The 13,425-nt window shown below is 43.5% G+C and overlaps 3 protein-coding genes and 1 long non-coding RNA gene across 4 annotated transcripts; 2 read left to right on the forward strand and 2 right to left on the reverse strand.

The window, feature by feature from the left end:
• The first annotated feature begins 5,419 nt into the window (after positions 1 to 5,419).
• Positions 5,420 to 6,206, forward strand: LOC100834711 (histone H2B.3). Its single transcript, XM_010232024.2, has one exon. It carries the CDS (start codon positions 5,507 to 5,509, stop codon positions 5,972 to 5,974), a length of 468 nt encoding a protein of 155 aa, XP_010230326.1. The 5' UTR covers positions 5,420 to 5,506; the 3' UTR covers positions 5,975 to 6,206.
• Positions 6,207 to 6,703: 497 nt separating this feature from the next.
• Positions 6,704 to 10,534, reverse strand: LOC100828677 (putative receptor-like protein kinase At3g47110). The gene is made up of 2 exons (XM_010232023.3): positions 7,495 to 10,534; positions 6,704 to 7,388 (listed from the first exon to the last, which is right to left on the reverse strand). The coding sequence occupies exons 1-2, from the start codon at positions 10,310 to 10,312 to the stop codon at positions 7,027 to 7,029; spliced, it is 3,180 nt and encodes a 1,059-aa protein (XP_010230325.1). The 5' UTR covers positions 10,313 to 10,534; the 3' UTR covers positions 6,704 to 7,026.
• Positions 10,031 to 10,858, forward strand: LOC112270665. Its single transcript, XR_002963055.1, has 2 exons — positions 10,031 to 10,328; positions 10,531 to 10,858. It is a non-coding gene; the product is annotated as an uncharacterized LOC112270665 (long non-coding RNA).
• A 757-nt stretch (positions 10,859 to 11,615) lies between these two features.
• On the reverse strand, positions 11,616 to 13,280 carry LOC100829495 (iron-sulfur assembly protein IscA-like 3, mitochondrial). Its single transcript, XM_003568985.4, has 3 exons — positions 12,842 to 13,280; positions 12,138 to 12,255; positions 11,616 to 12,034 (listed from the first exon to the last, which is right to left on the reverse strand). Exons 1-3 carry the CDS (start codon positions 13,023 to 13,025, stop codon positions 11,938 to 11,940), a joined length of 399 nt encoding a protein of 132 aa, XP_003569033.1. The 5' UTR covers positions 13,026 to 13,280; the 3' UTR covers positions 11,616 to 11,937.
• Between the last annotated feature and the right edge of the window lie 145 nt (positions 13,281 to 13,425).

Below are 13,425 nucleotides of genomic sequence, written 5' to 3' on the forward strand. Positions count from 1 at the left end.
TCATCGATCGACAAGGGCTACTATGATGTCTTCGCCAGGGTCGGTGTGGACCGCGTAAGCGTTGTTCCAATTTCTCACTCGCTCGAGCTTTGCTCTTCATCGGATGTAGTTTTAGGGGGGAAAATGAAATGTGAAACACGCTTTCAATTATATCTGATCAAAAGTTACAATTTGGTGGAACTTGATTATATATCTTATAAGTGACAACTTATTGTGGCCTCCCGGATGGTAACTTGTCTCTTCTGCAAGCATATGGTGATGAAGATGTAAGCTCCGTTACAATCTTTAGTGTCTTTAACATCAATCCAGACCCATCTCGCATACAAGAGCACCTGGACGAGCACAGAGCGCAGCTCTGGATCGGCGATGGGTCTGCGGTTCCCAAGGTAGAATTAATCCGGCTCTTATGTGGTTGTTTCTTTTGGAAACTCTGGTTCGGCTCTGACTCGCCTCGCGGCGAGCTCTTCACCAGCTGAGGGGCTGGGATGCAAGGCAGCGGTAGGGTCTCTAACGCCTAGCCACCAGCAGGAGTACAAGCTCCGCGGGAAGCACACCGAGGGGAATCGCCCGCTCTACGCCATCGGTTTCAACTTCATCGATCGACAATCGCTACTATGACGTCTTCGCCAGAGCCGGTGCAGACCGCGTAAGTGTTCCAATTTATCACTCACTCGAGCTTTGCTCTTCATCGGATGTAGTTTTAGGGGAGGGGGGGGGGGAAGGAAATGTGCAACATGTTTTCAATTATATCTGATCAAAAGTTACAATTTGGTGGAACTTGATCATATATCTTGCAGGTGACAACTTACTTTGGCCTCCCGGACCGTAACTTGTCTCTTCTACAAGCATATATATGGTGATGAAGACATAAGCTCCGGTAGAATCTTTAGTGTCTTTAACTTCTTATATCAGTTTGACAGTGTATTTTCTCTGATGTGGTGAATTTTGTATCCTGTCTTAGAAGGATGAACAATTCTTCACTCTGAGTTGGGCTGCTGGCCTTGGCGGATCACCGCTACTAGTAGCGGCAGGAAACAATGGGATCATTCTGAGTCATCAACTATGGTACCAAGAAGTTAATGAAGGTCCAAATAGTGCTAAAATTCTACTTGGTATTGTTGTGTATGTGGATCAAGTCTCATTGAGCATTGGTCTATGATTTAGCTGCTTAGTTGATGTCCTTCCTAAAAATAATTGCAGAATTGCTTATTAGATATGTGTTGGTTTGTTTATGTCTTCCGTTTTAGGCGGCCATTTGGAACGTTGCTATGATCAGGAAATGGTGTATATGTTCTTATTTTGTAGCTAGGTACTAAACTGTATTTGTCTTCCACAAAGATGGTAGTTGTTAATACTTTAGTATGTCTAGCTTGGTGATGACCTCAATCTTGCACTTCTCCTCCTCCAGCCTGTGGATGTAGTCGTCCATGGCGGCCGCCGGCGCATGTCCCGCCACTCTCATGGCCGCGAACATCTTCAAATCCAGGCTCGGATGCTAGATTTTGAATTTTCGATTCGTGTGTGTTGTGGGAAATGGAAAATACAGGCGCTGGAGATGCTCGTTGCTGCACTCAAGTCCAAGACCGTGCTGACGGACGTCTTCCTAAGAAGAACGCTCGCTGCAAGAGCGAAGCTCATGAGGAGTCCATTCAGATATGAGTGCTATCGATATGCCAATCTGTTATAAAAAATTCAGATTCCTTGCTTCACGCATGTCCAAGGCTGTACAAGATTCAGATATGCATGACATAAGTGTAGTTGGTCAAAACTTCAGATACTTGGTACGAGAGAATTATATGAGACAATAGTAGATGTGACTTGGGTGTACGTTCCATCTTGATAAGTACAGAACTTACCGCAATTATGTCTATGTTTTTTTAGAGCAAAAGGAGCATGGCTCCCGGTTTCATTAAGGAAACCACAAGTGTTTATAACATAGAGGTCTCAACAGATAACAGAAAGACAGGATAGTGCCAAAGCAAAGAAGATAGGCCTAATACATGGATCAGCCTTAGAAATTGTTGAAAAAGTTCTTCATATCTCATCAACTTCTTCAGGATGCAATACGTTTGACAGTTGGTCTCCGGCCATATCACGCTTGGTACACTTCATGAGCGACCGTTGACAGGACATGCGCCATTTGCTTCATCTTGTCTTTATCACCTCTCTTTTGAAGCACAGCCCAAGCATCCAATGACATACAGAGAACACTACGTTAATAGAATTGCTTAACTGTTTCTTATCAAAATAAGAAACATTCCTAGATTTCCACAAACTCCAGCACATAGCAGCCCCACCGCATGCTTTAAGATTCTTAAGCATCCCCCTATTTCCTTCCAGAATGAACTCAGTTAACTCTAACATGTTCTGCGGCACTTTGCTGAGACCAAATGCACAACCCACCACAGACCAGCAGAAATGAGCCACTGGACATTGGGAAAAAAAAGGTGATCTACGGTCTCCATCGATCCCCATAATTCACAACCTGTGGATCCAGACAAGCCCATGTGGACCAAGTTATCCCTCGTCAAGATTCTGTTCTTGACAGCCAGCCAACTAAAAACTTCAATTTTAAGAGGTATCCTAAGTTTCCATAGATCCTTATAGGCGATGTACGTGTCGATCTTTAATAAACTTGTATAAAGACCCTACCGAAAACACCCCTCATTAATTATTATTATTATTACAACTATGGGAATAAGTATCTGAAAAAAACCCTATAGGAATAAGAATATTTCCAACACACGCAATGCATGCAATTGTTCCAACGCTGCGTGCATGTGACGGTATGGAAAATGTATTTCCTGTAAATGTTTTATATACATTTTCGTATAAATTTTTTCTACATTTTCCTGAAAATTCTTTGCAATATGTCTTATTACAACGGTCAAATGGTATGTTTGCTCCAGCACTACATTTATCTTTCCATATGGTTTGCCAGTTGCCCCTCTCTAGAGTGCTTGCTCATTATACCCATAGCTATGGCTTCCATTGTGTCCGGATCGATCAACTCGATCACCTAGCATTAGAAGGATCAGCGTGTGGGCTAGCTGCCATGGGATTCATGAGCTTCAGTTAGCGGAACTCATCATCGAGAATGCTCCTAGTCTTAAAAGGTTGCTCCATCTTTATCAAAGCAGTGGCCCGCATATATCAACTTGAGACCTTACGCTGCCGTTCATGTCAGAAATACTCCACATATATAAATCTTCTTTGACTCCCCGGTTATTCAAGTGGCCAAGGCGTTCCTACTTCTTGACTTTACATGACTTCTAACATAGCATTTTTGTGTGCAGAGAGATAGTATGCACATGCAACCTAATGTTTCTGTGTGTTTGATAAAGGGATTGCACGTTGATGACCAAATGTCAGTCTTGCGTGTTGTTAAGATTTTTGCTTTCGAAACAGATATTCTTAGTCTGTATACATTTATAGACTCGATGAGATGCTTTCCGTACCTGGAGAAGTTGTACATTAAGGTGATGATTCTTCGTCGATAGTTCAGCCGCTATTTTGATCTGCTTAGGTTCTGACGGGCTATTTATTTGTTTCTCTATGTCCTTTTGAGTCATCTAGATCCAGGCTAAGGAAATTTTGGTGTCGTAAACACGGGAATCTGATCGGATGTCTTGACATCCGTTTGAAGACAATAGTGTTCGATCTATATTGGGGCCTGAAGTCGCAAGTTAACTTGGCTACATTCTTTGTATTGAATGCGCGAGTGCTAGAGTTGATGACACTTAAAATTGGAGCAGGGAACAACAATGAGGAATTCTTGGTAGAGGCATCACAAAAATGACTAAATCCACTAGAGACATTAGTTATGTAATCACATTCAATGCAAGTAGTCAGAGTAAATGTGTGAGGCATTAGTTGGAGGCATCCACTTGAATGAATGTTAATCACATTTGTGGGTAAGGCAGGACATTTTTAGACTAGTAGCAAAATTTCTGATGATACAAATTGTTTTACAGTAAGGTTCAGCCTTCGTACAAGAGTGCGTGTTTATTTATACACTGTATTACAATATTAGTCCTATGAATTTGTCAAATTTTAGGGTGTCATTCTGCTTTAGTCCTGTGACTTTTTCGAATTCTAGGGCCTCTCATTATGCATTTCGTTGTGGGGGTGAAGGGCCTGGTACCCCCGCTTCTCCTTCTCCATGCTCCCGACCGGTGTGGTTCTCCACGATCGATACAGATAAATCATTAAATTATGTGTTTATTTTAGATAAATCAAAAACAGTACTTGCAAATCTCTTATATTTTGAAATGCCGTAAACATTCATAGTACTCATCATACCATGTCTTTATATTTTCGTTCACATGTTGCTAACTACTCCGCGACAAGCAAATGTAGTTGTGAGAGAAGACACTATAAATACCCTCATACCACCCAAATTAATACAGTAAAGGCAAATCGAATTTCTCAATTTGATAAAATATTAGACAAATAATATTTGACATACACGTATGAAAGTTATACCATTACAAAATATCGCTTTTGCATCATAACAATTTCATACCACAAATTTAATATTGGTAAAATTTTGGCACAAAAATTCTACTTTGACCCTACATATTCGGAGAGAGGGAGTATATAATAAGAAAGAAACGGAACTGGTAATCCTAATTACTAAGTTGTTTGATGGCGCCATGGTTAAAATCTAAGTCCTGCTTTTGAACGATTAGTTGTTCGCCATAGTTACAGACCAATGAAACGATGAACTCAATGGAACTAGTCCATTTAAATTTAAAAATAGTCCATCTAACAAGTCTTCCTTTATATCTCCCTAGCTTAGTTGTCCGTTGGTCCAGTTGAATTTGGGATATAATTTCTATGTGCAACCAACCAAATATTAGAACTCACGCTCTTAAATCCCAAGTCTTGTTTTCTCTTTGCTCATTTCCCTGACTGAGACAATTTTTTATTACAGAAAATTTCGTTATGGCTAGCTTTATTCCGAATTTGACCAAAGTTACATCACCGATGAGTAATAGCAAATAAAATTACTCCATCCATTTCATGATTCTTGTCGAAATATTACATGTATCTAGACATTTTTTTTAGAAATAGATACATCCATTTTTGCGCAAATTTGAGACACGAATAATCACATGGCTGTCCTTATTAAAAGAAGAAAAAGGAAATAAATTCAGATTCGCCAAAACCAAGTTTCGTGTCGCCGGCTGCTGGGCCCGGAGTGCAGTAGGCCCCAAAAACCACAAAATTCCCGCCTAGTGCCGCCTCCCGCCCGCTCCCGCGCCCATATCAGCGAATCCGCGCCAAAACGCATCCTAACCGTCCATACCCAAACAGCGGCGAACGGCACGATCCGTTCCACGTCATCGATCCGCGGCACCCACCCCTCCACCAATCAGCGCCCACCTCGACCCCTCTATAAACTCTCCGCCGCAGCCTCCTCTTCTTCCCCACAGAAGCATCTGCAATTCCCCTCCCAACTCCCAGCGAAACTTCTCTCTTCTCCGAAGCAGCAGCGGCATCCATGGCCCCCAAGGCGGAGAAGAAGCCGGCGGCGAAGAAGCCCGCGGAGGAGGAGCCCGCAGCCGAGAAGCCCGCGGCGGAGAAGGCGCCGGCCGGGAAGAAGCCCAAGGCGGAGAAGCGGCTGCCGGCGGGGAAGACGGCGGCCAAGGAGGGCGGTGAGGGGAAGAAGGGGAAGAAGAAGGCGAAGAAGTCGGTGGAGACGTACAAGATCTACATCTTCAAGGTGCTCAAGCAGGTCCACCCCGACATCGGCATCTCCTCCAAGGCCATGTCCATCATGAACTCCTTCATCAACGACATTTTCGAGAAGCTCGCCGGGGAGTCGGCCAAGCTCGCGAGGTACAACAAGAAGCCCACCATCACCTCCAGGGAGATCCAGACCTCGGTCAGGCTTGTTCTTCCCGGGGAGCTCGCCAAGCACGCCGTCTCTGAGGGCACCAAGGCTGTCACCAAGTTTACCTCGTCTTAGGCTGTTTCGTTCCGTGGTAGTTTGCTGTTGTTAATTGTCTTGTAGTTGTGGTTAGTATTTGAGGGTCGGGGCTGTGGCTGACGTTCTGTAGCAGTGGATGTATGAACCATGTGCTGCTTTTATTTCATATTGTTACCTGACAGATCTGATAGTGATGTTATGTTAAGTTTTCAACCTACTGATTTGTGCTAGATGTATGGTTTCTGTCTGGAAGAGCTTTTCTTACAATTAATATTTGCTAGATGATATCTGATTCCTCTCTGGAAGTGCATCATCTGGTTCCCATCCGGATGATGTTTGGTTTGGTGCTATATAGCAGACTCAATAATTTCACCTCACTGATTTGTGCTAGATGATCGTGTTGTGTGGCTCTGTGCTGTGCAGGTCTGCTGTAATGCTCTCTGGTTTCATTGCCTATTACTATCTTCAGGTTTGTTACTTGAATGTGAAAGGATTCATACAGTTTCTGTTCTTGTTGCATACTTATCATGTTTTGTTGCCCATGGAAATGCTTTTTGTGATCTCAGAAGTTCTTATTACTGATGTACTTGAAGCTATATTTCATTTGATTTCTGTATTGGTTTTGAACTTGCTGCAATTGTGCGTCTGCAACACCGGAGTTTGATGTTCTGCATTTGTCTGATACTGTTGCAAAGAAACATAGCTCTTGGAACAAATACTGTGTAACATTCTGCATTTGTATGATACTGTTGGAGAGAAACATAGCTCTTAGCACAAATACTAATGGATTATTACTGTTGGAGTAGCTCTTAGCACAAATGCTAATGGATCATTTATCTGATAGTACTGTTTATAAAGAACGACATAGTACTAGCTCTTAGAACACATCTGATAATGCTGTTATAAAGAAACAGCTTAGAACACATCTGATAGTACTGTTACAAAAAAAACATCGTTCTCGGAACACGTACTATCCAAAGCGACATATATAGCTTCCATTATTGCAGGATCAAGTCTTGTACTGTACTACCAGTTTGCCATTTCTGAAAGTCTTGAGTTGATGATTCTCCTCTGCTCCATGTCCCAATAAGCTAACCAACGAACTCAAGGTACACATCTCTGATCGCATGCATCTCTACTGCTGCATCTCTTATCAATGGTCGCTCTTGAGGCTGTTGCTTTGAGCAGGATATGCCGAGCATGAAGACTGAAACCAAACACTCCTGGATTCTACTCGTTGCAATATTATCCTCTGTTTGTCCGTGCAGCCAAATTATTGTATCTGCTATCTCCAAGGCTCTATCTGGAAGAGCATCTCTGACAAACTTAGGCAGATCCAATGCATCTCTGAACATTTCATCTGTTGGGCTTCTTCCGGTGAATATTTCGAGCAACAATATGCCAAGGCTATAAATATCACCCAGAGGTGAGACTGCACAGCCTTCCCCATACTCTACAAGTTATGTGGAATTTAGAGGTTAGCATGACAAATTACTTTGAAGAAAAGCACACCACATATATGAGAAATATATAAGATAAAAAGGTGGAAGTTTAGTTACCTGGAGCAACATACCCTATAGTACCTCTAATTGCAGTCGAGCTATATGAATTTTGTATCCTTTTGTTTGTATTTTCTAGAAGGATTTTTGATATGCCAAAGTCTCCAACCCGGGCACTCATGTCTTCAGCAAGAAGAATGTTGCTTGGTTTAAGATCACAATGAATTATCAGTGGTTGACAGTGATTGTGTAGATATTGTATTGCATCCACAACATCAACAGCAATATCCAGCCTCTGGGCAAGGCTAAGTGTGTTGCTTGTACTGAGGTTTTGATATTCTGGATGAAGCCAACCATCTAAGCTACCATTGGGCATGATCTCAAAAACCAATGCCTTGAACTCTTGACCCTGGTGGTCGACGCTCGAGCAACAAGTGATGATCTTTATGAGACAGCGGTGCCGTATCCTTCTCATGGCCTCACATTCAGCTTCAAAACTCTTGGATGATCCGGATTGCCAAAGGTTGAAGACCTTGACAGCCAAGGTTCTTTCCCCACTCTCCAAAATACACCTGTAAACTGCACCATATCTTCCTTTTCCGAGCAAGTTTGCCTCTGAAAACCCGTTAGTTCCTCTCAGTAATGCGTGATATGGGATTCTTTCGTATTGATCCTCAGCAATTAATGGTTGCACTATTCCCTTCTGCCTTTGTTTGAGCTTGTTGTGAAGCATTCGAACAAGAAGGATGACTGAAAGTGACAGCAATGTTGCTCCAGTTGTGACTAGAGAAATTTTAAGAGACTTTGACATCTTTTTCTTGCATAAGGGGTTCGTTGAGCATGGAGTCAACTGAAGTTCAGGTGTACCACCACACAAATTTCTATTCCCAACAACTGCCATGTAAGTTAGGTTTCTAAAATAACCTCTATATGGCACCTCACCTTGCAAATGATTGAAAGATACATCCAATTTGAACAATGATGACAAGTTCTGCAGAACTGCTGGGATTGACCCTGACAAGCTGTTGTGTGCTAGGAACAATTGTTGTAGGGCTTGAATGCTACCGATGGCATCAGGGATCCTACCAGACAAATTATTCGTTGTCAGATTCAATATATTGAGTCCCTTTAAGTTCTCCAGAGATTGAGGTATGCTTCCTTCAAAAGAGTTTTTATCTAGCAATAGTTTTTGAAGAACTCTGCAGTTTCCTATACTACTAGGTATTTGGCCAGACAACTGGTTTCCAGACAAAATCAATTCATTGAGGTTAGTCATAGTGCCAACTTCTATTGGAAGGGGTCCTGAAAGAGAATTGTATGATAAATCCAATTGCCATAAGACTGATGGCAACTTAAAAATATCCTTGGGTATTGAACCGTTCAGGCGGTAATTTGTCGATAAATCTAGCACAGATAGTTCCTTCAGGTTCCCAAGACTTTCTGGTATTGCTCCTTCCAGGTTGTTGTAGTATGCAAGAAACCAACTTAACTTTGTCAGATTACCTACAGATGGTGGTATGAGGCCTGTCAAGCCACTACTATACAGGGCAAGGTCAGTCAAGTTCTGTAGCTTTCCGATGCTCTCTGGGATCACTCCTGACATGGAAGTATTCACTATCACTACCATATCCAAGCCAACCAGATTGCCGATATCTGCAGGGATGCTCCCTGAGATCCTATTGTCATCTAAATATAACTTCTGGAGAGTTGTTGAGAGGTTAACAATTGAAACTGGTAGTTGTCCTTCGAAAGAGTTTTTGCTGAGTACCAAGTACTGCAATTGACTGCAGTTTGCCAAAGAAGTGATGAATTCCCACCCCTCACTGTCATTTGCTTCAAGCTTATTTTGATAGATGTTCAAAGATTTTAGAGCTCCCAACCTCCCCAAAGTAGGAGGCACATAGCCGCTAAATTGGTTCTCATAGAGGAGAACCAGTCTGAGATCAGATAGATTGGTTATCGATGAAGGGATGGTTCCACTGAACTGATTAACAGCCAAGTTAAGAGTTCGCATTCTGGGGAATTTGTTGCCAATATCAGCAGGGACGGTTCCGTGCAGCATATTTCTCCCTACAATAAACGTTTCCAGCATCGACAAGTTGTAGAGGGAGGAAGGAAGCATACCAGAGAGGTTATTGATGGATATATCAAATTGCTGCATGCTTTGGATCCTGGTGAGCCCTGGTGGTATTGAGCCAAAGAGCTGGTTGTTGGAGAGATCAAGATATTGTAGATAAGACATATTGGACAGTGATGCTGGGATGGGTCCTGTGAAGCTGTTGTTCCTCAGCGAGAGCACTGTAAGCGCTGCCAGAGTTTCGCCGAGCTTATCTGGGATGTGCCCACCAAGCTTGTTGCTGTGTAGTGCCATATAGGTCATGTTGATGCAGGAGCTTAGGTTCACAGGGATTGTTCCAGTGAAGGAGTTGTAGCTCAGTTTGAGTGTCTGCAGGCGACGGAGGTTGCCGAGGCTTGCTGGAATCTCCCCACGGAGCCAGTTGAAGCTCAGGTCGAGCATCAGCAGGTTGCGGAGGTGGCCGAGGCTCGTTGGTATCTCCCCGTGGAGCCCATTGGAGCTCAGGTTGAGCGTACGCAGGAATGTGAGGTTACCAAGGGCCGGTGAGAGTGCTCCTGTGAGTCCTCTGCTGTACAAGACCAGCGCCACCACCCGTGTGGATTTCGGGTGGCTGCAGGTCACGCCCTCCCAGCCACAGAACTGGACGCTGCTGTTCCAGGACGCAAGCGCTCGAGAGTCGCCACTGCTGACCAGCGCTTTGAAAGCAAGCAGTGTGGCTTCATCGCCAGCGCCTACTCTGGAGATTATTAGGACGGTGGCGAGTAGCGATAGCAAGCTGATGACCCCCATTGCCATGTGCATACAGTTTGTTGGTTTGGTACGTGAACGGTACCAAGAACTTGCAATTGATCCATATATATCCTGGTCAGGTGGTGTTTCCAGATGTCTTCATTGTTTTCCTTTTACAATTGGAGCCAACACTTACTTCATTGAGCTATTTATCTATTTTGTTTCACTTTCAGGGATGAATTTTTCCAATACATGATTTAGTCCTCTCTTTTGCATATTCAAATTTGCAGCCTACAGAATTTTCCTAGTTGGTGATCGGTCAACAGAATGGCCGGCTGCAAGAGGAGAGTGACAGCCATATACTATGATATAGGTGTAATTTCAATGGCTTAATCTCGCAGGTATTGCATGGGTTGATTCTACGGTGAGGAACCATGGGCTACTTGATTGTTTTTTCAGATTCTCATCGAAGTGTGTGTACTTGCATATTTTCTTCGGATTCTTCTGCAATTTGTGACTGGCTTGTAATCATTTAATTAATACCGAAACTTCCATGCATTATTAATTGTGACTGGAACAGTTAAACAATTAACAGTTCATGTATTTCAGGACCGATCCTTTTTTTCTGCTTTGCTTTATGGCAGAACTGCAAGTGTTTTACCATTTCATCCAGAAAAATAATGATGTGAAACATTATTGGTGATTTATGTTCCTATTGTTTTCTGGTTAATGATTTCTTTACACATGGACAATTTTTATGCCCATCTGAATTCCAGCCTACTGATTTTCTTGGAAGAATAAATTATGTTGCCAAACGTACAGGGTTGGAAATGAAAGAACTGTCGTCATTATATTTCTGAAATTTGCCGTGTATACGATAGTAACAATTGCATTGACATCTACCTGATACTTCTGCAAAGAAACACAGCTCTGAGAACTTACGCAGATCCAATGAATATGTGGACGTGTCATGTCAATGTAAACATCTCAGGTAGTGATGCACAAGACTATAAATATCACCAGGAATTGAAATTTGAGCCCATAGAGATTTCCCCAGAATCTACCATTATGCAAAATTTGTGGTTAGCATGTCATGGTTTGTGCGGGAAGTGGAAGATAAAAAAGAAATTCAGTCACCTGGAGCATAATAGACTATGACACTTCTAAATTGCAGTTGATCTTTGTGAATTTTGCATCCTCTTGTATGTATTTTCTGGAAGGATTCTTTATATGCCAAAGTCTCCCACTTGGGCCCTTATGTTTTCAGAGTGTCATGTTGCGCTTTTGCGGCTGCTGCTCAAACATGGATTCAGATTTGCAAATGAACTTACAATTACTTGGCAGTGCTTAATTTCAGAAGAAAGAAAAAAAGATGTTCAAAGTTGATAATCGTGTACACAGCACACTGAATGGGCTCGTGCACCTGATATTATGCTCCCAGACATAAATAAATCCTCCATACAACAACACAGCTGAGAGGAAACTTAAACGTACAGTTACAGTTACAAGTAACTTAGTTGCTGATCCATCTCACAGGTTAAATCTGCTGCAGCAGAACGCAGATGCAGCTGTTTAAGAATGACATTTTTCCTCGGCAAAAAATCCAGTAGCAACAACGACCTTTTTCCTTGGCAAAAACCCAAGTAGCTGGAGCTGTCGCTCCTCGTGCTTTGCTCTATTTACATCAGGTGGAGAAATCATGACGTCGATCCTTTGCTGCCTCCTGTAGTCATGAACGATTCACCGCACCCACACTCCCCTTTGGAGTTCGGGTTTATGAACACAAACTCTGACCTGCAGCAGGAGCCAACGTTTAACTACTAACCAAAAAAGAGGTAAATCAATGGAGGTGGAACATTAATCAAAACGTTATGGAAAGAAGTAGTCGGAACCGTACCTCAATGGATCGTCGATGTAATCCATCTTGGTGCCGATCACATGCATCAGAGCCTTGGGGTCAATTAGCACCTTCACTCCTTTCTCTTCAACAAGCTCGTCGAACTTCCCTTTCTCTTCTGAATAAGAGAAACTATTCTTTAGCATCAACGAAAAATACTCACATGAAACCAACGAAAGAAAAGGAGCCAGGTTGTTAATTCCTCGTAATACAATGTAACAATGCTACGACTGATACCTATTGTTGGTATGGGAAATTAAGGTCAATAGATCGATTTGCGCTGGGTACAGCTAATTGATCTGTACTAACATCTGAACAATGCAGTCTGACACTATAACCCGGGCCTTTGTGATAGCCGTAAGGCCAAGGCTTATGACATAGATGGATGTTTGACATGAAAGAGGAAAACACACACCCGATTACCAATCGGTCGTAATTGGATAAATTGTTCAACCAGACGACACTAAGAGTACCCAAACATGATATAAATCGATCGGCATGGCCGAAGATATAACCTGGACGCTACGAATACTGAACATTTTGGCCTCACTTTCTTTCAGCTATCTTCGCTGAATGGCTAAATGGCATATCAGGGTGAAATTTCACTGGGTCATCTGGGCAGTTAATCCAGCCGTGATCTGGCAAGCTAATTCGCTAGGTTAAACTTGTGTAGCTTTGAATCCTGTGGACTCGAGAAAGCGTACCGGCGTAATTGAGCGTGTAGGAGAGGCCGTTGCAGCCGCGCGCCTTGACGCCGAGGCGCAGGTAGGGCCGCTGCCTGAGGTCGAGGAGCTGCCGCACCCTGGACGCAGCGGCCTCCGTCAGGGACAGCGCCTGCTTCCGGCTCGCCGCCTTCTGCGCCGCGGCCCTCAGCGCAGACGACGACATGGTTTCGCCGGCTAGGGCAGAGGGGGGGACGGCGGGGCTGCAGACTTCGCCCTGGATCTGCTCTTCCGATGAGAGGGAGGTCGGTCTCCGACGGCCGCGGGCTGCAGAGCGCCTGGATCAACGGCCTCTTGCTCGCGCTGTTGTGGAATCGCAATCGGCTTCCTCCTCTCCTCTCTTGGCGGAGTTTGGACGTGAGGAGGAAGAAAGAGGAATGAATTGCGTCTGGAGGAGAGATTGCGGAGGTTATCCAACGGGCTCGCTTTCTGGTGGCTGTATGTATGTTTGGTGAAAGCCCATCTTGGCATTCGGCCCATCTAGGAGCAACAAGCCCATCGAATTTGGTCCGACTGCGACACAAACAGCATCAACCTGCCAGGTACTAGTTCTAAAAAAAAAACAG

The sequence above is a fragment of the Brachypodium distachyon genome, chromosome 2, assembly GCF_000005505.3.
Source record: "Brachypodium distachyon strain Bd21 chromosome 2, Brachypodium_distachyon_v3.0, whole genome shotgun sequence".
Lineage (NCBI taxonomy): Eukaryota > Viridiplantae > Streptophyta > Magnoliopsida > Poales > Poaceae > Brachypodium > Brachypodium distachyon.